The sequence below is a fragment of the Spermophilus citellus genome, assembly GCF_964194105.1.
Source record: "Spermophilus citellus genome assembly, chromosome: 4".
NCBI classification, from domain to species: domain Eukaryota; kingdom Metazoa; phylum Chordata; class Mammalia; order Rodentia; family Sciuridae; genus Spermophilus; species Spermophilus citellus.
In genome coordinates, this window is record NC_138185.1 from 104,009,978 (window position 1) to 104,032,352 (window position 22,375).

The 22,375-nt window shown below is 34.6% G+C and overlaps 1 protein-coding gene across 2 annotated transcripts in view; it reads left to right on the forward strand.

Annotated features, from left to right (window-relative positions):
* IREB2 (iron responsive element binding protein 2) overlaps positions 1–22,375 on the forward strand; it is a 54,355-nt gene that overhangs the window by 19,899 nt on the left and 12,081 nt on the right. For both annotated transcript variants that reach the window (XM_081291279.1, XM_081291280.1), the window contains exons 3-15: positions 1,472–1,637; positions 3,206–3,343; positions 4,188–4,406; positions 7,745–7,814; positions 8,312–8,495; positions 9,694–9,833; positions 13,507–13,678; positions 14,890–14,987; positions 17,259–17,375; positions 19,041–19,200; positions 20,408–20,543; positions 21,804–21,888; positions 22,212–22,368. In XM_081291279.1, the coding sequence (XP_081147405.1) occupies positions 1,472–1,637; positions 3,206–3,343; positions 4,188–4,406; positions 7,745–7,814; positions 8,312–8,495; positions 9,694–9,833; positions 13,507–13,678; positions 14,890–14,987; positions 17,259–17,375; positions 19,041–19,200; positions 20,408–20,543; positions 21,804–21,888; positions 22,212–22,368 (1,842 nt within the window). The remainder of the gene's footprint in view (positions 1–1,471; positions 1,638–3,205; positions 3,344–4,187; positions 4,407–7,744; positions 7,815–8,311; positions 8,496–9,693; positions 9,834–13,506; positions 13,679–14,889; positions 14,988–17,258; positions 17,376–19,040; positions 19,201–20,407; positions 20,544–21,803; positions 21,889–22,211; positions 22,369–22,375) is intronic.

The following is a 22,375-nucleotide window of genomic DNA, read 5'->3' on the forward strand; positions in this document are numbered from 1 at the left end:
TTGCTGAGACTGACTTCAAACTTCAGTACTCCTGCCTTAGCCTCCTCCTGCATTGCTGGGGTTACAGGTGTGAGCCACCACGGCCTACAAGAGTTTTTATTTATGTATTTATATATTAGTGCTAGGAATTGAATTTAGGGCTCACACTTGCTAGGCATTTACTTTGCCACTGAGCTATGCTTCAAGCTCAGAGTTTTGTTATGTTTTTTCCTTAACTTCTCTGACTTTAAACTTGTCTATCATTTACTCATACCAAAACATTTGGGACCAGAAGTGTTTTTCAATGTTGGAGTTTTGGAGATTTTGGAATATTTTCATAGACTTTATCAATGGAGGAAAATAAAAAAAATTTTGAAGCATTTTGAATTTCAGATTTTTGAATTAAGGATGCTCAACATGTATATATTATATATATATGGCACACATATATATCAATATACATATGTATATATGTTTTTTAAAAATTATTTTTCTATAGTAATTTTTTTTTTTCTGTACTGAGGATTGAACCCAGGGGCACTCTACCACTGAGCTACATCCTTGGCCCCTTTGATTTTTTGAGACAGGGTCTCACTATGTTGTGTATGCTGGCCTCAAACTTGAGGTCCTTCTGCATAACTGGGATTACAGGTGTAATCCTGGCAGTAGTAAATATTTTCAAATTGTATATTTAGTGTATGTTATAATGTGTATACATATATATGTGTGTATATGTATATATTACACATATCTATATTTTTTAACCTTTTGTAAGGATAGGTAGAATGTGTTATAAACACAATTTTGCCCCACATTTTCTCTTAATAGTGTATTCTGGAGATCAATCCTTTAAACAGCTGTAGGATAATCTATTGTGTGGACAGCCATGATATTTTCAACCACTCACATTCATTCACATTTAAATTCTAATTGTGTGGCCAAATCTGATGTGAGAATTTAATATGATTGAAAATTTAACAATACTGAATTCTCTATTATATCCTTAGACTGGTAATCAAGAGTGAATGAAAGTTTTCATAAAATGATTTTTTTCTCACCCGGCATCCTGATTTACTTTTAAACTTGGACTGCTTTTGATTTGAAGTATTTTAAATTTATTATAAACTTTCAGACTTTTTTTTTTCTGCAATAGGTATTGAATCTATATTTGGTGCTTTTCATTTTTTTTTTCTTGTCTTTCCTGAAGAGGAAGTTTTTATTTGTCATGATTATAGTGTGATATGCCCAAATCAATGCAAGTCTTATATGAAAATTTTTGACTTTGCTTTTTCATGGCCTTGGACCTTGGGGTTATGCATAGGAAAGTCATAGTTAACATGAATGATATTAGATTCTGTGTTTGTTAGACTAAAAAGTGAATTTTTAAATTGAGAAAACATTGCATTAATGTCTATCTTTTTGCTGTTGTAATTTTTACATTATATACATATGATTGTTCTCTTATTAATAGTAATATTTTCTCTTGAATCAGATGTTCTGCCTTACTCAATACGGGTTCTGTTGGAAGCTGCTGTACGAAATTGTGATGGCTTTTTAATGAAAAAGGAAGATGTTATGAACATTTTAGACTGGAAGACCAAACAAAACATTGTTGAAGTGCCCTTTTTCCCTGCCCGTGTTCTTCTTCAAGATTTTACGTGAGTCACTGGTTCATTTTATGTGAATGAATTTTTAGAATGTTCCCTTTTAAAATTCAGATTTCCTGATGTATGGATTTATTTTTAATTATGAAGTTTATAAAAGTTTCCCCTTCCATGCTGAAGCCATGTAATAAAAATCAGGCACATATTTCTCATGCCATTTATTCCAAAACTGCTTTTCCTTAACTACCTGCTTGTCATCTCTATGTAGCTAGTGGGTTTCTCAAACTTAACATATCCAGAACTTGATTCCTTGACTGTTCATATCACCTATCCCTTTCTACGTCTTCTCTCTCGTAGTAAATGCTACCATAGACACCCAGTTTTTTTAGGCTTCTAATCTAGGATTAGCTCTGATTCCTCTCCCTCCTTGCACCCTATCACCAGTCTTGTCAGCAAATTCTGTCATTGCTACCTTTAAAATATATTCTGTGTCCAAATATTTTCTACTTCTCCATCACTATTATCCTGGTTCTAGCCCCATTTTCTTTTACCTGGACTACTAGTACTGTAGTCTCTTACCTGGTATACTTGCCCCCACACTTGCAGCCTATAGTTGGTTCTTTACATGGTATATGGAGTGACTTCATTAAAAATGTTAATCAGGTTATGTCATTCCTCCAGGTACCACTTGATTTCCATCACACTTAGAATAAAATCTGATGTCGGGGCTGGGGATGTGGCTCAAGCGGTAGGGCGCTCGCCTGGCATGTGTGCGGCCCGGGTTCGATCCTCAGCACCACATACCAACAAAGATGTTGTGTCCGCCGAGAACTAAAAAATAAATATTAAAAATTCTCTCTCTCTCACTCTCCTCTCTCACTCTCTCTTTAAAAAAAAAAAAAAGAATAAAATCTGATGTCTTTAGCCTGAAAGACCTTGCATGGTCTGAGGTGCGCCAAGAATTGTTTATTGGAATAATGTACCTGGAGCTAAATTTCAAAGGGGCCTAGGATTTTGCTAGAACATCCCCTTTGCCCACCCACCTAAGTCTGATCTATGTTACCTCACATATGCTTCTATTCTGTAATCATTGCTTTATCTTCCCTATTAATTCTTTAAGAGCCAAAACTATTATTTGACCTCATTCTTATGATATCTATTACAGTGAAGGCATTTAGTACATGCTTGTTACATAGTTGCCTGGATATTATGGATGGATGAATATAAGCAAAAGTTATGGGGGGGGCAGTTATTGTGGATAGCTTTGAGATTATAAGAGGGAACCACAGGACAAAGGGGCTAGAGCTAGGGAAAAGGGAGGGGCTGTCAAAAAAATTGGAGGAAGAAAAGAATTCCACAGGCACCTCCAAAAATCATCTCTTATTTTTGCCTCTTTTGTCCCTAAGCACTCAAGTTCTCAGATAATAATGTTAATTCTCATTAAACCAGGGGACAGCTAAATTGGATAATGAGTGTATTTTCAAAAATAAATACTAATAAAGGATACTTTTTAAAAATAAAAATAAGTACATGTTAATTATTATTAAACATTTTATTTAAAAAAATTAGAATTGTAATTTGATCATTCTTCTTTTTTTTTTTTTTTTTTTTTTTTTTTTAAGTGGAATACCGGCAATGGTGGATTTTGCTGCTATGAGGGAGGCAGTGAAAACTCTTGGAGGTGATCCTAAAAAAGTCCATCCTGCCTGTCCGACAGATCTCACAGTTGACCATTCTTTACAAATTGACTTCAGTAAATGGTACTTTAATACAGATATTTATAAAGACAGTCAGCAAGTTTTGTGGAAGTATAAAATATCTGGGAAAGCAATTTATGCCAGAGTAAAGCATGCTCCATTTAGTATTGACTAGTATATTAAAGGAAAATTTGTGGAAAGTTTATGAATTGGTGAAATTTTCTGTACTCATAGTTTAGAACTATTTTCATGTTTGTGTATTTTTGCTGCCATATTTGATAAAAAATATACAAGCTTGCAACCATCTTTTTTTTGACTGAACGTCTGAATTAAGTTTTCACTTTTTGTTTTTTAACCTATTTACCTTTCAGAGAGAATGTAAAGATTTGTCTTTAATTGGTGATTTAAAAGCATTGAGCTTACTAAAGCTCTTTCTTTCCACTGAAATAAGTGGAATATTTACATAATATAATATTTTTAAGGCTCCTTTGATCAAGGGCAAACAAGAAACCATATTTCTGTTCTCATGCATTAGTCTTTTACATTCCTTGCAGTAGCAGTATAATACTGCAATTTGTTATAACCCATGAGAGTTTTTACACTATTATTAAAACTATTGGCTCTGTGCTTCTCAGTTGTTAAAAAGAACTAAATTGGCACTTGCTAGCAAGTTATTTAAATTGGTATATATAAAAATGACTATATGGGGCACTTAGAATTAGTTTTTATCTCCATAAATATAAATTATAAATGAAAACAATTTATCTGAAATTTACTTTTAACACTTGAGTTAAACAATAAGTGTTAGCCTTCAAACATCATTCATTTACTTTAGATAGCATGCACTTTTTGAAGAGCTAAATTTCTGTTACTTCTAAATGGTTTTGTTTCCTTTTGTGGATAATAGTGCAATACAGAATGCGCCAAATCCTGGAGGTGGTGACCTACAGAAAATAGGAAAGCTTTCTCCACTTAAAGTGCAGCCTAAGAAGCTTCCCTGCAGAGGCCAGACTACCTGCCGAGGATCCTGCGATTCTGGAGAACTAGGCCGAAACTCAGGAACATTTTCTTCACAGATTGAGAATACACCCATCCTATGTCCTTTTCATTTGCAACCAGTGCCTGAGTATGAGAATGTTTTTGTTAATATTTATTACTGCCAGTTAATTTTTATTAACAATAATAAATATTGTTAATATTTTTAGTGCTAGATATTTTTCAGTTAAGGAAATCACTTTTATTTTCCCACCCAATTGCTGTTATATTGTGTCTGCATTTATGTGCTGTATTTCATTTCTATTGTACTGAAAGAAGCAAAGTTTAAATTAAATTGTTAGTCTTTAGCTGGGTGTGGTAGTGCATTCCTGTAATCCCAGTGACTAGGGAGGCTGAGGCAGGAGGATCGCAAGTTCAAGGAGTTTAAATAATTTTGTAAGACCCTTGATAACTTAGCAAGACCCTGTCTCAAAATAAAAAATAAAAGCCAGGTGTGGTGGCCCATGCCTGTCATCCCACTGGCTCAGGAGGTTGAGACAGGAGGTCACAAGTTTGAAGCCGACTTAACAATTTAGTGAGGGCCTAAAGCAACATAGACCGTGTCTCTAAATAAAATATAAAAAAGGGCTGGGGATATGGCTCAGTGATTAAGTGCCCCTGGGTCCAATCCTGAGTAACCCTCATCCCTCACCCCCCACCCCATCAAAAAATTTTTTTTTTCCTGTCCTCGGGATTGAACCTAGGGTCCTACAGTATACAAGCATTCTACTACTGAGCTATATCCTCAACCCAGGAAGTGACTCCTCAGGAGGCTGAGACAGGAGGTCACAAATTTGAAGCCAAATTGAGCAATTTAGTCAGGGCCAAAAGCAACTTAGACCCTGTCTCTAAATAAAATATAAAAAAGGGCTGGGAATGTGGCTCAGTGGTTAAGCATCCCTGGGTTCAATCACCAGTACCAAAAAGAAAAATCAGATTCAGCCATTTAGCCATGAATTTGTGTGTCTGTGTGTGCACGTTCGAGTGCTAGAAATTAGATAGGGAAATGCTCTACCACTGAGCTATATCCCCAGCCCTATGTATCACTTTTCTGACTAATGTAGATAGAATATGGGATCTCATTTTAAACTGAATTTCTTATATTAATGAATTTGTACCATTGATATGTTCATTCATCATTCGTATCTTTTTTATGAATCCTCTATATTTAGCTCCCCCCCCACACACACACACAGAGGATTTCAGGGTTTTTTTTTTCATGCTGCATCCAGAGTTTTATATTAGAATATGACTATTATCACATATGTTATAAACCTAATGAGCTCTTTTAGGGAAATATTTTCCTGTATGGTATCATTGAAAGTAGTAAACATGCCTAGAAAAGAATCCTGTTCTTAGGATTTAGTTAGTTTCCTAATAACTTTTCAAAATAAGAAGTTCTTTGAGTTGAATTTTTATGTACTAAAAAGTTTCCAAATTTTTATTCTTAGTTTTAAGAGAGTTCTACTGTTTATCCCATTATTAATAGGCTATCAGAATTTTTTTAATTTAGTAAAAAATTATACTTCCTGTTTAAAAAAAAAAAACATTTGGAATAACTAAGAAAAATGCCCACTCACACATATTTTAAGTGCCAAATAATATATTAGTTTGTTTGCCCCTGAATTGGATTCTTCAAGTTCTATCCAGTTCAAAAATTTTGGGTTCAACATTTTTATAAAGCCTCAGGTTATAGTGATTTCATGTGCTCTTCCTAAGAAGTCACCATAATCTATGAGTCCTTCCCTATGAAATTATAGTAGTTTTATGTAATCACTCTTTATTCCTGCTACTTACTTGCCCTGATTGTTAAGATCATGTTGACTTTTAAGATTAATGCCGGGCTGGCGTGTGGCTCAGGGGTAGAGCACTTGCCTAGCCCATGTGAGGCCCTGGGTTTGATCTTCAGCACTTCATAAAAATAAATAAAAAGGTAGTGTATCCATCTACAACTTAAAAAAAAAAAAAAGATTAATGCTACATATATAGAAGTTAACTTTCTGAAAAGGAAGATTTATTGATTCAAAATCATTGGGTTTTTTGTTTGTTTTGTTGGTGCCAGGGATTGAACCCAGGCTCTGATGCATATTAGGCAAGCATTCTGCTACTGAGCTATATCCCCAGACCTTACTAAAAATCTAACCAGGTGTATCATTTTCCCTCAATTTTGACTCTAAATTGCAAAGTATTATATAGTAGTGGCTGGGTGTGTGGAAATAGTAACTCTTTTGTGTTTTTTTATGCATCAGTGAAGTATTAATTATAGGTTCAACTAAGAAATTGAAGGGTAAAGGTGAGAATTTAACATTTAGCACTTGAAACCACTTCTCAGTTTGAATTGAGGTTACGAGCTAATCAATGTTTTTATGGCACTTTGTTCCATAGTGCTGTGGAAAGGTGAAATACTTGGAGTAGCCCTAGAAAGCTGTGTTCCCCGAGGTCCTAAGAAATATCTTAAGATGTAGTGTAGTTTCAAGTGATCACTCAGCCATGAATTATTAAAATAATCTTGCAAAAAAAAAAAGTTGACAATTATGGGGCTGGGGTTGTGGCTTAACAGTAGAGAGTTCACCTAGCATGTGCGAGGTGCTGGGTTCGATCCTCAGTACCACATAAAAATAAACAAATGGAGTAAGGGTATTGTGCCCAACTGTAACTTAAAAAAAAAACATGTTAAAAAAAAAAAAAGTTGACAATTAAACAACTCTTTATCATCTGGATCCTGGAGGACATGTATACTTTAAATTATATTGGTATTCTAGTTAACAATTAGCAGCTGATGATCAAAATAAGCAAAGCAGCTTGAAATCTTTTAAAAAATCTATTAGATAAAAATACTTTGCTAAACATTACTGCAATTACTCAGAGGTAATTTTTTTTGTCTTTTAGTTTAAATAACTTGTGTAAACTATATTTATAATACATGTACATTAAATTGCTACTGAAGAATAGAGCCTTTCATTTTGGATGAGATGAATAAAAGGTTTTTTCTGAAAGCTCTATTTTAAACTATGAAATGATGTTCAGGTGTTGTCATTATCAACATTTATCTCACCATTTAACTGGCACAAGAGCCAGGTAGGTGAGAATGTTTGTTTATTGTTGAGTAAGCTACTACCCTTACTACCCTTCTGTTTTTATTGGAAAACCCAACAGTAATTACTGTTTTATTTTTATTATGATCTAGACAAGTCTCTCATAATAATGTATTTTAAGTACAGTTTTAAACACTTGACTCCTTTCTATAGCTGTCTAGTATGTTAGGTAAAGCAGAACTTTGTTGAAAAGAAATTTTGAGAAGTCTAGTAAATGGTTCTTCCATGGGTAATTTTTAATGTTTGCATAAGTATGCATAAGAATAAAGACTTAGAAACAAAGTAAGTCTTTCTTATAATATATGCACCTAATACCAGCTTTTCTTGCTTTTAGACCTGAAACAGTATTTAAAAATCAAGAAGTAGAATTTGGCAGAAATCGAGAGAGGCTTCAGTTTTTCAAGGTATAAATGATTTGAAGAAGTTTTTGTGTTGACATTTGTAAAATATTGATAAGTACAATTTTTATATGTGGACTAGTGGTTTTAAAAGATTTTTATGATACTAGAACTGTTTTGTTCCTACCAAAACAATAAAATTGTAAAATCCTGTTGGATACCCCAGTATATTAAAAAGAAGATGGAGCACTGGCTTGGGATTCCTTGTATATACCTTGGGCCTTCCCAAACTCTTTTCCCTAAAATCTTTGGAACACAGTTAAATACTACTACATATCTGGATTATTTGAACATTTTCTTTGACTTAATTTGGTTTTAATAATTTACAAAATGAATGTGTTTAGGTTCAGATTTTGCATTTTTTTAAATATGTACTGTAAACTTTGAATTGGCCTTGTTGTATATTGGTGAGCATATTTTAGTATCTATTTATATCTTGATTATGAATATAAGCTCATATGATATACTAATATTTGTATTTCTTGAATCTAAACAAAACATAGTGGAGTTCAAGAGTTTTTAAGAATGTGGCTGTCATCCCTCCTGGAACTGGAATGGCTCATCAAGTAAACTTAGAATATTTGTCGAGAGTGGTATTTGAAGAAAAGGATCTCCTTTTCCCAGACAGTGTAGTTGGCACAGATTCTCATATAACCATGGTGAATGGTTTGGGGATTCTTGGGTGGGGTAAGTAAATTACCAAATACATTTAATTTCCTTTTGGGAAGAGCTGTTAGTAACATTATCAAAGAAAAAATGGCTGGTCTTCATAGCTTGAGGCTCTTTTTTTTTTTTTAAATATCAATTATAGCAGCAGCAACAACAAAAACGTCTAAATTCAGGGAGTTTATCAATTGTGTGGTAAAAAGAGGATTTGTGAAAAATTTGCACAGGGCCAGCACAGTACTACCATTTGGGAAGTAATTGCAGTGATGATGATGAGGAGGTGAAGGGGCAGTGTGGCAGTGTTGATGTAGCTAGACTTGTTAATCCTTATTTAAAGTTCTTCAGCAGCTTCTCCTGGTTGCCTTTATAAATCTAGATTCCTTAATGGCATTTTATTCAAGCCCTTCACAACCTGTTGCCCTTTTGACCATTCACCTGCACCCATCTTAGAGACTATTTATTTTATTTATTTTTGGGGTACCAAGGTCACTCGACCACTGAACCACATCCCCAGCCCTATTTTGTTATTTTATTTAGAGACGGGGTTTCACTGAGCTTCTTAGCACCTTGCTTTTTTGCTGAGGCTGACTTTGAACTCATGATCCTCCTGCCCCAGCCTCCCAAACTGCTGGGATTACAGATGTGTGCCACCATACCCAGCTGTTTATTTTATGTTTTGAGACTAGTTATTTATTACCCTGAATGGGTTGTGCTGTTCCATACCTAATGACTTTGGTGACCACCTCTTTTATTGCTGAAATATGGCTACTATTAAATCTTACTTTAAGATTGAGCTCTATTGTTTCCTGAAAGCCTTAACTCCTCTCACTGAGTTAAGAATGCCCTACTCTGTACTTATTCTTTTATAGGGTGTTACAATGGTTGATTTTTTTTCTTTTTCATTAGATTGCTTTTCTTAACATTGACGGGATGGTATGAGTTGTATTCATATCTGTGCCTTGAGCATAGTACAGTGTGCATAGCATAAATACTAAATATTAAATTTAATATAAAGGCAAAAACATCACTTCTTTAAACCACATGCATGGAGTCATTTTTTTGAGACGGTCAAAGGTTCAAGTCCACAGTAACAGCAGTGTAGCAGTGTTCTGTAAAGTACTATGTAAGTCAAGCTTGTGAAACACATGGAGATTTAAATGTTACAGAGCAAACTTCATCTTTAAATATACTCTACTAATAAACCTATTCTTATCACTAGGAGTTGGAGGCATTGAAACAGAAGCTGTTATGCTTGGTTTGCCTGTTTCTCTTACTTTACCAGAGGTGGTTGGATGTGAGTTAACTGGATCATCCAACCCTTTTGTTACATCCATAGATGTTGTTCTTGGCATTACAAAGGTAAGTTAGAGTTGTATGTAGCATCTTTATGACTTAGGGGACTTTATTTTTTCATAAGTGGAGGAGTCCCACAAGAGCAGAGATTTTGGTTAATCCCTCTAACCTTAGATTTTACATTATTAGCCACATCATGGTAGTTGTCATTATAGTAATAAAAGCAGACATGTAACACTTAATCTGTAGTAGTAAGTACAAAAAATAGAGTTATTATTTATTTGACATACTATCTCATTTAGTCCTCATTATAAGACCTGGAAATAAATGTTTTTATTTTAAATAAATACTATTTTTATTATAAAGATTAACTCATTAATGATACAGATTAATGGGTTTCATTGTGACATTTCATACATGCATATTATCATACTTAATCATATTCACCCTCCCTTTTCCTCCCCTTTCTTCCTTTCTTCATCTACTAGTTGTTGAGATAGGTACTGTTATATCATCTTAATTTGAGAAAACTAAGACACATGAAGCTCACTTAACAAAGGTTCCTAAGGCCAAAAGGGTTAAGTAGTAGAACAAGAATTCTGATCCAGGCAATCGTTCTCCAGTCCATGCTCTCAACCATTATTAATTATTGCCTCAATTAAATACTTCTTGACTACATGAATTTTTAAAATATCATATTTAGGAAAAGTCTGTCTGTATCCCCTTAATATTTAATTGAATTATTTGCCCTTCAGAAACCATTACTTTACTAGGTAATGTTTTCAAAAATAAGTCCTGTTACTGGGCTGGTGATATAGTCCTGTAATTCCACCCTCTCAGGAGGCTGAGGCAAAAGAATACTAAGTTTGAGGCCAGCCTCAGCAATTTAACAATAATATGTCTCAAAATAAAAAACAAAAAGACTGGAGATGTAGCTCTGTGGTAAAGTGCCCCTGGGTTCAATTCTTAGTAACCAAAGAAACTGGTTACTAAGAAACTGTTTCTTTGAGCTTTTAAAATATTAGATGCATGATGCTTAAGAGTTTTAGTAAATAAGAAGTTGTAATTCTTCTACCTAAATTTCTAGTTTTCACTAACTTATTAAGTCCCATTTTTTAAAAGTGATTACACCTGGAAAATGTTCCACATAAAATTCTAATATGGATCCCAGCTTCTTAGCATTTCTGGTTAAATTATTGAAGACTTTCAGGAAGCTCCACAGGGTGAGGAGATGATAATGGCTTCCTCTCAACATTTGGTATTGATCCTTCTTCTCTAATTAGGAAAAAAAAAAATTGGCATCTTAAGGAAATGATTGATTCAGTGTAGGGTACCAAAGATCAAGATGTTAAATTGAGAATTGAAGGATTATTCCTAAAAGAAAAAAGGAAAATCTTACTTTTAGAGAAATTAATTCTTCAGATATCTTGAAAATTAATGTTGTTTTTAGACCATCCTCTGGCTGTTTTTTTCCTTAACAATATTATTATCTGTGTGTTTGACATTTTAGCTTATTGTTAAAGAAATTTAATCTACTTTAATTTTTTGATATACATTTTTTGATGTATTATATAGAATTTGTTAAGCTGGGATCCATATTAGAATTTTATGTGGAACATTTTCCAGGTGTAATCACTTTTAAAAAATGGGACTTAATAAGTTAGTGAAAACTAGAAATTTAGGTAGAAGAATTACAACTTCTTATTTACTAAAACTCTTAAGCATCATGCATCCAATATTTTAAAAGCTCAGAGAAACAGTTTCTATACAATACATCAAAAAATGTAAATTTAATGTAAAATTTAAATTTAATCTATTTAATCTGTGTATGTTTACAGTTATTAAATGTTATTTCTCTTTTTAGGTTCTGTTTTATTCATGATCTTTATAGAATTAATCATCTATTTTCTAAAATACATATTGTGATACCTAATTAATTTGACAAAGATAGCATTTGCCTTAGTATCTCTCTCTTATCAGTATTTCACTTAGACATATAACAATGAATACAGAGGAACATCTTTCTTTGAGGGAGGTTTTTGTTTTGTTTTGTTTTGTTTTGTTTTTAAAGGCTCCCACCATACAGGAAGAGCTCCAAGGGAGGGAACTCTGGCTGTTCTTTTTTGTTGTTGTTGTTGTTGTTGTTGTCGTTGTTTATGGACACACAATACCGTTATTTTTATTTATTTATTTTTATGCGGTGCTGAGGATTGAACCCAGTGCCTTCCACATGCTAGGCAAGTGCTCTACCACTGAGCCACAACCCTGGCTCTCCCAGCCATTTTTATTTTTTATTTTGAGAAAGGGTCTTGCTAAGTTGTTGAGCCTGGCCTTGAATCTGCAATTCTGCTGCCTCAGCCTCCCAAGTCACTGGGATTACTGGCTTTTGCTACTGTGCCCAGCAAGTTTCTATGTCTATTAAAAAAGCATGTGGATTAAGTGATCTTGAGTGCCTGTTAAATGTTAGGATTTAACATTCATAGGTTGAAGATTGTTTCAGTCTTAGTCACCTCCCTAGACCTTGTTTCCCTGCCAGCCTGAGATCACTTTACAATTTTGAAAAGAATAGTTTTGCTTACTTGGTACTAATGAAGAAGATTTTAGAAGGAATTAAGTTTGAAACCACATGTTAAATCCTATCAAAATGGAATATTTGGATCAGTAGTTGTAATTCAAAGAATTTTTGTAGCTAGTGTATAATTTTAACCTAAATATACAATCATTATTTTATTAAATCTAAGGTGCCTTCAGTGGCAAGAAGCACCTTTATTTTTTGTGCTGCTATAAAAGAAAAAAACACTTACGCCCGTAATTTCAGCTTTTTGGGAGGCTGAAGTAGAAAGATCTGAAGTTCAAGATCACCCTGGGCAGGGCTGGGGATGTGGCTCAAGTGGTAGCGTGCTCGCCTGGCATGCGTGTGGCCTGGATTTGATCCTCAGCACCACATACAAACAAAGATGTTGTGTCCGCTGAAAACTAAAAAATAAATATTAAAATTCTCTCTCTCTCTCTCTCTCTCTCTCTCTCTCTCTCTCTCTCTCTCTCTCTCTCTCTCTCTTTAAAAATAAGATCAGCCTGGGCAACTTTGCAAGACCCTGACTCAAAATAAAAAATGTCTGGAGAAGTAGCTAAGTGTAGAAGGTTTGCCTAGTATGTGTGATGCCCTGGATTCAATACCAAGTACCACATAAAAAGGAAAGAATAAAGGCTCAACAGGCATATACATTAGAGTCCATGTTATATCCAGATTTCAAAGGCATTTAACATGTGAATTGTAGCCGTCTTGAGTTTTAAGCCCTTTGACTGTGACTAACAATGGCATTGGTTTTTTGGGGTACTGAGGAGTGAATCCAGGCCTGCTTAACCACTGAGCCACATCCCCCAGCCCTTTTTTGTATTTTTTATTTGGAGACAGGATCTTGCTGAGTTGCTCGGGGCCTCACTAAGTTGTTGAGACTGGCTTTGGATTCAAGATCCTCCTGCCTCAGCCTCCTGAGTCGCTGGGATTACAAGTTTGTGCCTCCATGCCCGGCTGATATTGGACCATTTTTTAATTAATGGTCCAATTAAATCTTAAAATACCTAAAAACCAGAATGAGTTTATGTTTCATATGAACATCAAGGGATCTGGTTCTTTCAATATCAATAGTATTGGTTAAGTATTAGATTTTATAGTTTTCAGGAAATCCTTGCTAATCTTGCCATTTCTGATTTTTTGTGTTTGTATTCCTTTTTATAGCACCTCAGGCAAGTAGGAGTAGCTGGAAAGTTTGTTGAGTTTTTTGGAAGTGGAGTTTCACAGTTATCTATCGTAGATCGAACTACAATAGCCAACATGTGTCCAGAATATGGTGCTATCCTCAGCTTTTTCCCTGTTGACAATGTGACATTAAAACATTTAGAACATACAGGTAAGAGTATATAAGAATGAACATGTTAGATTTCCACTGTATCTTTCTGATAATATTTATATTTAATATTTTGTATTTAATATTTCTGAAATCGTCTTGAAACAGTGGTTTTTTTAACTGTATCATATGTCTATAAAGAGTGTTCCGTCCTTAAAAACTAGCCCCCGTGATCCATTGACAGCAACTTAAAGGAATTATTCAAACCACTAATTCTCATGTTTCCCCCATGATAATGGATTCCACAGGGATCAGAGATTTCACTTTAATGGAAGCCAGGCTTGAGCATGTTCACAGATATTTCATTCTGTAGGCAGAGTAGAAGAGCCACCAGACAAGCATTTGGGGCAGAGTTCTTTCCAGAGAATAGGAAGCACCAGTTTTGCCAAAAGCAACACATAGAGTTACAGATTCCAAATCTCTTGACTATTCACAACCAGAATGTATTGATATTTCATAAGGCTTCTATTCTTTAAAAAGTAGATCTCTTCTTATTTTTCCTTTTATGAGGAAATTATTGCTGAGCTACTTATCTTTAATCGAAGATATGTTTGATTAGAGGGGGATATACACTATATTCTTGAGTTTGAGGGCACATTATTATACCTGAGTGAATCAAATGGCAAAGTGAATGACAAATCATATGATATCTTAGCAGGAATGTACCCTGTAAAATGCAAAACTTTCTCATATCTGGAATTTGGTTGGTAGAAGAACTTCAAGAGAGAAATGATTAGAGGTGCCTCATTACTTTATATTAATCTGAATTAAGATGTTAGTCATATTTTGTTGTGTATAGCAAATTGCCCTAAAATTCAGTTGCTTAAACTAACAATAATCATTTATTGCCTTACAGTTTCAGTAGATCAGTCATTCAGACAGGGCATAGTGAGAGAGCTTTTCTCTGCTTCATATCTGGGGCTTGAACTATGAGATTTGAAAGCTAGGGCCTAGAGTCCTGAAGGCCTGTTTTCTCACACATCTAACAATGAATGGTTGTGTGCTGGGGACTAAGCTAGAGCTTTCAGATGTGCCTACATGTACCTCTGTGGTATCTTCATATAATCTGGGCTTTCTCAAATGTGGCTTCTCAGAGGTAAGAACAAGAGAAGTATTACACTGTGTTTGTTTCTTGCTTTCCATTCGAATTTCACATCCTTACTCTTTAAGATTTGATTTCCTTACTAGATTTTGTTCTTGTTTCTTCCTTTTAGGTTTTGACAAAGCTAAACTCAAGTCAATGGAGATGTACCTTAAAGCTGTGAAGTTGTTTCAAAATGACCAGAATTCTTCAGAACCTGAATATTCCCAGGTATATGCAGATAACTCACCCAGTCATTATTAGAAGCATAAATTATGGTACCTGGCCACTTGGGTTCAGGTCCTAGCTCTAAAACTTATTAGCTGAACAACCATGGACAATTTATTTAGCCTTTTTGTCTCTGTTACCTAATCTCTAAAATATGATGTCTAGCTCATAGAATTTTAATAATTTTCCGTAGATTTTCTATTGCTGGTTTATGACCGACTATTCCTTTGTTATAGAGGAACATTGTTATATGGTCCTAAATGTTAGTTTTAAAGCTGTCTTACAATCTAAGCAAGTATCATCTGTTTAAATACATAGAATTCATATTCAGAAATAAAACTTATTAAAATTTATTTCTAAAGAGTGAATTAAGGAGACTGGGATTGTAGCTCAGTGGTAGCTCACTTATGCCTAGCATAAGTGAGGTCCTAGGCTCAATCTAGTAACTCAAAATAAAAATAGAGTGTATTGAGGATCTCTGAAGAGTTGGTGTTATCAAGCATTTTGTTGACTGTTAAGCTTTTATTTATTTTTTTAAACAGGAAAATCCATTTTCTTAGCTTTATTTATCTTAGCATGTCCCCACCCAATATGAACTCTTAATATATATACTTCTTTGTAGGGCTTTCCATTAGAATACAAATAAATAAGCTCCACAAGGACAGGAACTTTGGTCTTGTTTTCTCAGCTTCTAGAATAGTGCTTGGCATAGTAAATATTCTTTTGTGGGGTGAAGGGACGGGGTGCTGGGATTGAACTTAGAGGAACTCAACCACTAAGCCATATCCCTGGCTCTTTTTAAAAATTTTTATTTAGAGACAGGGTCTTACTGAGTTACTAAGCAACTCACCATTGCTGAGGCTGGCTTTGAACTCACGATCCTCCTTCCTCAGCCTCCCAAGCTGCTGAGATTACAGGCGTGTGCCACCACACTGGGCTAGTAAATTTTCTTGAAGGCTAATGTAGAATACATTGGAATTGAATTTGTGTTAACTTCTCTGATTATTTTCTGATTTTTTTGACCTATGTTGAATCTAGTGTTTCGTCCACATTAAAAAAAAAAAAAATGGAAAGAATAAGAAAAATTAAATGGAAAACTTGGGACGGTAGAATAAAATGGAAAAAATATAGCAATTAAAAAAACTGACCAGGGGCTGTTGCTGTGGCTCAGTGGTAGAGTACTTGCCTTATACACTGATATTAGGTATTTAACCCAGGGAATTTTACCACTGACCTATAGTTCTAGCTCTTTTATTTTTTATTTTGAGATAGGGCCTCATTAAGTTGCTGAGGCTGGCCTCAAACTTGTAAACCTCCTGCCACAGCCTCCTGAATTGCTGAGTTTATAGGTGTGCACTACCACACCTAACCCCAATAATGATTTTTTAACCAAAGAATAAAAGACCCTTTGAAACCAGGTGGAGAAAACCCTCTTCTCTGCTGTGTATTCCTATAGCACCCTTTATTGACAAATTTTACCTCATGGAAGCTGATAGAGGAGAAATGTGTTAATAAGCATTACCTACCTCCATGATCTCAGAACAAACCAAGTGTGAATTTAGAGTTCTGAGGCAGTATGGGATAGCTGGCATGGGCTTCTACTTTATCATCAGGCATATGTTACAACAGTGTTTGTTTGAGGAGAGAAAACATTAGAAGACCCACAGATTTCATGTAGATTACATAATTTGGTGTTGTGGGAGTTTGATTTGCACTGATCTGCTTAATCTTATCAAGTTATGTTTCATAAATTTTAAAAAGTTTGTCTTAAAGTCTTTATTTCTAGGAGAGTGTTTCACCACTAAAGCAAATTATGTTAAATGATAAATGAATGTGAATGTACTCATTCTGCTTCAGAAAGTTGCCGCAGTCTGGCTGGGCACAATTCAGGAGCCACTTGTCAAAAGAAACCACTTTATTTTTAGAACACACACACCAAACCACACAGCTCCTCAGGAAAATCCTCAGAGCCCAACTGCCTCCACCGGCTTCCCACAAGCCTCTCTACCTCCCCCACTCCTCCTGCTCTTGAGGCTGATTGGCTGGGTCGAGTGGGCAGAGCCAAAAAAAAGTCCCCCAATGAGCAGCTCTGTGGTCTGAAAGGGCGGGGAAACAGCCCAATGAGCATCACCGCAGAGGAGCCAATCAGTTGGCAGTTGGAAGTTTGCTGGGGCCCCTTTGGCTGTGGCTCTCAACAGAAAGTAATGCTTGAATTGGAATCTGTACTTAGGATTTCGTCTCCTAATTCCTTCTCTTCCTCTTTTGTTTTCCAAGGTGATCCAGATTAATCTGAATTCAATAGTTCCATCTGTCAGTGGTCCAAAAAGACCTCAGGATAGAGTTGCTGTGACAGACATGAAAAGTGATTTTCAAGCTTGCTTAAATGAAAAGGTAAATTACTTAATTGTTGTTATATCCATCAACATGCTTTGTGCTAAGCAGTGAAGAACCAACAAGTTTATGGGATTGATCCATAAAATCACTCTTCTGCTATATTTGTTATATATATATTATGGCCTATATCAGCAGCACTCTATTTTTCTTTCTGTCCATTGTGCAGGTCAGTTATTTGGTGAGCTTATTCCTCGTTCTACTGTGAGGATCAGAGGCTGTCTATTTAAATTAAATTTTAAGTTAGTCATAATAGTCTCATTTCAAGTGCTAAATAGCTGCATGTGGCTGTGGCTCTTGGCTTGAACTGCACAGATACTGAATATGTACATCATCAGAGAAAGTTTATTAAACTGTACTGTTCAAGAATTTTGTGAATTCCCAGACTAGGATAACATCACTATACTGTGTCATTACTCACATAAAATCTGATAAAATATAACTGAATAACAATTGATTCCTTTGGCTTTTGGGGGGGGTTGTATTTTCTGAGAATCATGGTGTTAGTCTGGTTTTCTCTGTTCTATTACAAGAACTATGAGTTGGTTTTCTTTTCAGAGACTCTTTTTTTTCTTCTTTCCTTTTTATGGTACTGGGGATCAAACCTAGGGATGGTCTGCCACTGAGCTACATCCCCCAGTCTTTTTATATTTTATATTGAGACAGAGACAGGGTCTCAGTTGCTAAAACTGGCCTCAAACTTGGGATCCTCCTGCCCCATCCTACCAAATAGCTGGGATTACAGGTATGGAGCACTGTGGCCAGCTTCAGAGCCTTTCTCTTTATGATTTCTTCACTTTTTATTTGGAAAATGTTAAACTTATACAGAAATAAAATAGTGTAATGAGTTACTGTGTATGTGTCACCCACCTTCAACAATTACTGGCTCACAGCCAATCTTGTTTCATCTCTTGCACTCATACACAGGGTCATTTTAGAGCAGATCTTCAGAATAGAAAGAATTTGTACCATTTCTTGAGAATTACTGTAAGAAAGAATGAATAGACAAAAACAAAGCCAATTAAGATCTGGATTTTGGCTGGTGTGGTGGTGAATGCCTGTAATCCCAGCGGCTGAGGAGGCTGAGGTAGGAGGATTACAAGTTCAAAGCCAGCCTCAGCAATTTAGCAAGCCCTAAGCAACTTATTGAGACCCAGTCTCTAAATAAAATACAAAAAAAAGGACTGGGGATGTGGCTCAATGGTTAAATGCCCCTGGGCTCAATCCCCAGTTTAAAAAAAAAAAAAAAATCTGGGTTCTGGGTAGTTGGATGGATTCGTTTAGTAGATAAGTTTTTTTAATTTTTGATTTAATTTTTAAAAATTTCTTTAGTTCTTCCTTGGACCTTTTTATTTAATTTGTTTATTTATATGCAGTGCTAAGAGTCACATCCAGTGCCTCACACATGCTACACAAGTGCTCTACCACTGAGCTACAATCCAAGCTCAGTTTTTGCTTATAAAAACCACCAAATTTGTATCCTGATTATTCAAATCACACTTCAGCTGAATTATAACTACTGAATGTTATGGACTCTCAGCATCAGTTATAAATAGAACTTTGAATGTTAAATCATCAGATGTCAAGTGTCTGTACTTTCTGCCAATCTTTTTTTCTATACAAATCCATTATGTTTAGCTTATATTTATGTGCAAATCCATATAGGTTGGATTTAAAGGCTTCCAAATTGCAGCTGAAAAACAAAATGATACCATCTCTATTCATTATGAAGGAAGTGAATATAAGCTGTCTCATGGATCAGTGGTTATTGCTGCAGTAATCAGTTGTACCAATAATTGCAATCCATCTGTCATGCTTGCTGCAGGTAGGTTGTGGTTTATAACCATGTTTTCTTGTCCTAAAATTGTTTTTTGTTTTTCTGTTGTAGTCATGGATATCAGTCTCTGTTTGATATTGAGAGTTTCTCAGATCTTAATTAGGTCCTAAGGAGCCTGAGTTTGATTTATACTGTTAATTTTGTTTTATTATAGAAAGGTAATTTTTTTAAAATTATAACTTACATATCTATTAGTTGTAGTCATAGGTCTGTTTCTTCAGTTAATTTAGAAGTATAATTGGTGTTTCTTGGTTTTCTACAAGAATTTTATTATCCCAGTAAGGAGGATTCCATTGAGAGTTATAAAGGAAGTAAAAGATTATTGACAAGGATTGTAAATGAAATCAATTTGTATATACATTAGAACAGTTCTTTAGTTGTATAAAACCATGTAGAGTAAATATTAAATTATGCTGAATTTATTATGATGACAGTATTTAAACATGGCTCATTTAGCTGGGTATGGTGGCACAAAACTAATGCCTGCAATTTGGAAGGCTGAGGCAGAAGAATCCAAGTTCAAGGCCATTCTCAGCAATATAATGAGACCCTCAGCAACTTAGTAAGACCTTGTCTCACAATAAAAAATAAAAAGGGTTGGGGATGTAGCTTAGTGTAAAACATTCCTGGGTTCAGTCTCCAATACTAAAGACAAAAAGCAATAACAAAAAAAGGTTCATTTTAGGTGGAGGCAGTAGCACATGCCTGTAATCCCAGCAATTCAGGAGGTGGCAAGAGGATTGCATGATTGAAGCCAGCCTCAACAACTTAGCAAGACCCTATCTCGAAATTAATAACTTTTTAAAAAGCTGGGGACATAGCTTAGTAATAAAGTGTCCCCAGATTTAATCCCCACTTGTTAAAACAACAAAAGATTTTATTTACTCATACCTCTTATATGTGTATATCCTTTTATTTTTGTTTGTGTGCATGATACTGTGGTGTCAACCCATAGCTTAATAATTTACAATATAACAGCTAGTATATCTATTATAACTTATCATTTGTTTTAAATGAGCAAGTCAGTAGAATAAAATGAACAAAGTAGTGACAATAAATATGAATTTGTTTGGGTTTTTACTCCAAATAGAATTTGAGTCTAATCTGCTAATTAAATTCTTTCTTGCTTCCTACTCTAAAACAAAAGAGAAAACACTCCTATTAATAAATACATCATTGTTTGTTGACTTTGCAGGTCTTTTGGCTAAAAAAGCTGTTGAAGCTGGTCTCTATGTTAAACCTTATATTAGAACAAGTTTATCTCCAGGCAGTGGGATGGTTACACATTACCTCAGTTCAAGTGGAGTATTACCATATCTTAGTAAGCTTGGGTAAGTGACAGTTTTATATTGACATTGGTGTTTAATAAGTATTGAAGCTGCTTATTAGGGCTTTTCATATACAAAGAGAAGATAGAAAAAAATATGCTATAGTTCTACTTGTTACTTTGCCATAACTACACAATCTCTGATGCCTTGAAACTCAGCAAACAGGGCATTTCTGATGAGCAGTGAACTGTGCTGGCTATTTAGAAGTAGAACATGTAATCACTCAGCTTCAGGATACTTAGTTGGAAAGAAAAGACAAGTAAAAACCAGGTTAATAGTGACAGTATAAGAGTAGTACCTAGTACTATGTAATTTCCATGATTTGTATACAGTTGAATAAAATCTTAGAGATTGTGTTTATTAACTCAGTAAATAAATGAGGTTTTGTAAGGTTATTTGGTCTACAGAACATAGATTGAATTGTCCCTGAAATTTGGTGAAAATAAACATTTACATTTTTTATCAAAAAAACAATTGATGCTAGTTGTGTTTTCTGTATATTTTGAAACATACTATCTTATATAAATTATCAGTTCCTTTGAAAGCCTGATAAATTTTAGATGTTTTTGTAATTTACAAGTATTATTTTAATTTACAAGTAATTTACAAGTATTATACTCATAATCTTTTAGCTATATCATCTTGGAATTATTGACAGGTACCCTTCTCTAGCTTACTTGGTTAAGAATTAAAAGATTTATTCATAACAGAGTGCCTTATTTTATTTCTCTTGGGGGTGGGGTCTTTGGTGAAATTGCTGTAGCCAGATTGTCTTGATACAGTTTAAGCAAACATGTTGGATGTAAGTACAAAACAAATATTTTAAAAGGTTATATTATACCAAGTGGTATTTGAGAAATTTTTTCATGTAGCATGATAGATTCTGTTGACCTGCTAGGGAATGCCCAAAGTATCAGGGTCCTTCAAAAGTTTGCATTCACTACAGATAAACATGATAATTAAACTTGATTGCTCAAATGTTGTGAAATTAATATATTGATGAAGTTTAATCTGTGTGTCATGAATATCATTTTGAATACTCTTATTGCAATAATGGAAATGAGGGGCTGGGACTATAGCTCAGTGGTGGAGCACCTGCCCAACATGTGTGAGGTGTACTGGGTTTGCTTCTCAGCACCACATTTAAATAAATTAATTAAGTAAAGTTCCGTCAACAACTTAAAAAAATTTAAAAAATAGTAATGTCCTTTCTTTGCAAATGTGATATGCTGTCTACTCATGTTTCATTTTTTTAAAATGCAGATTTGAAATAGTTGGCTATGGTTGTTCAACATGTGTGGGAAATACAGCACCATTATCAGAAGTGGTTTTAAATGCAGTAAAACAGGTAATATATGTGTATTGGCAAGATATCTTAGTGGGTTTTTTAAAAAATTGTTTTGTTATTAAATTATAGAAAACATATATTGTTATATTTCTGTAACCTTTTGGGAAGAGTAACCTGTGAATTTAAAACAATTCAAAGAACTGTTTCTAGGTTTTTAAAATAGTTCCTATAAAGAATTAGTTTATTTGCAGGATTTATAAAATTTGTGATGTTTTTTGTTTTCTTGCTCAGTCTGTAATATTAGAGATTGTTTATATGATTATCCAAGTTTGTATTAGCTCTTGAATGTATTCATTTGTGCAATTCCCCCCCCCCCCCCCCAGGGAGATTTGGTTACCTGTGGAGTTTTATCTGGAAACAAAAATTTTGAAGGTCGACTTTGTGATTGTGTTCGTGCCAATTATCTTGCCTCTCCACCTTTGGTTGTGGCTTATGCCATAGCTGGCACAGTGAATATAGATTTCCAAACAGAGCCTTTAGGTATGTT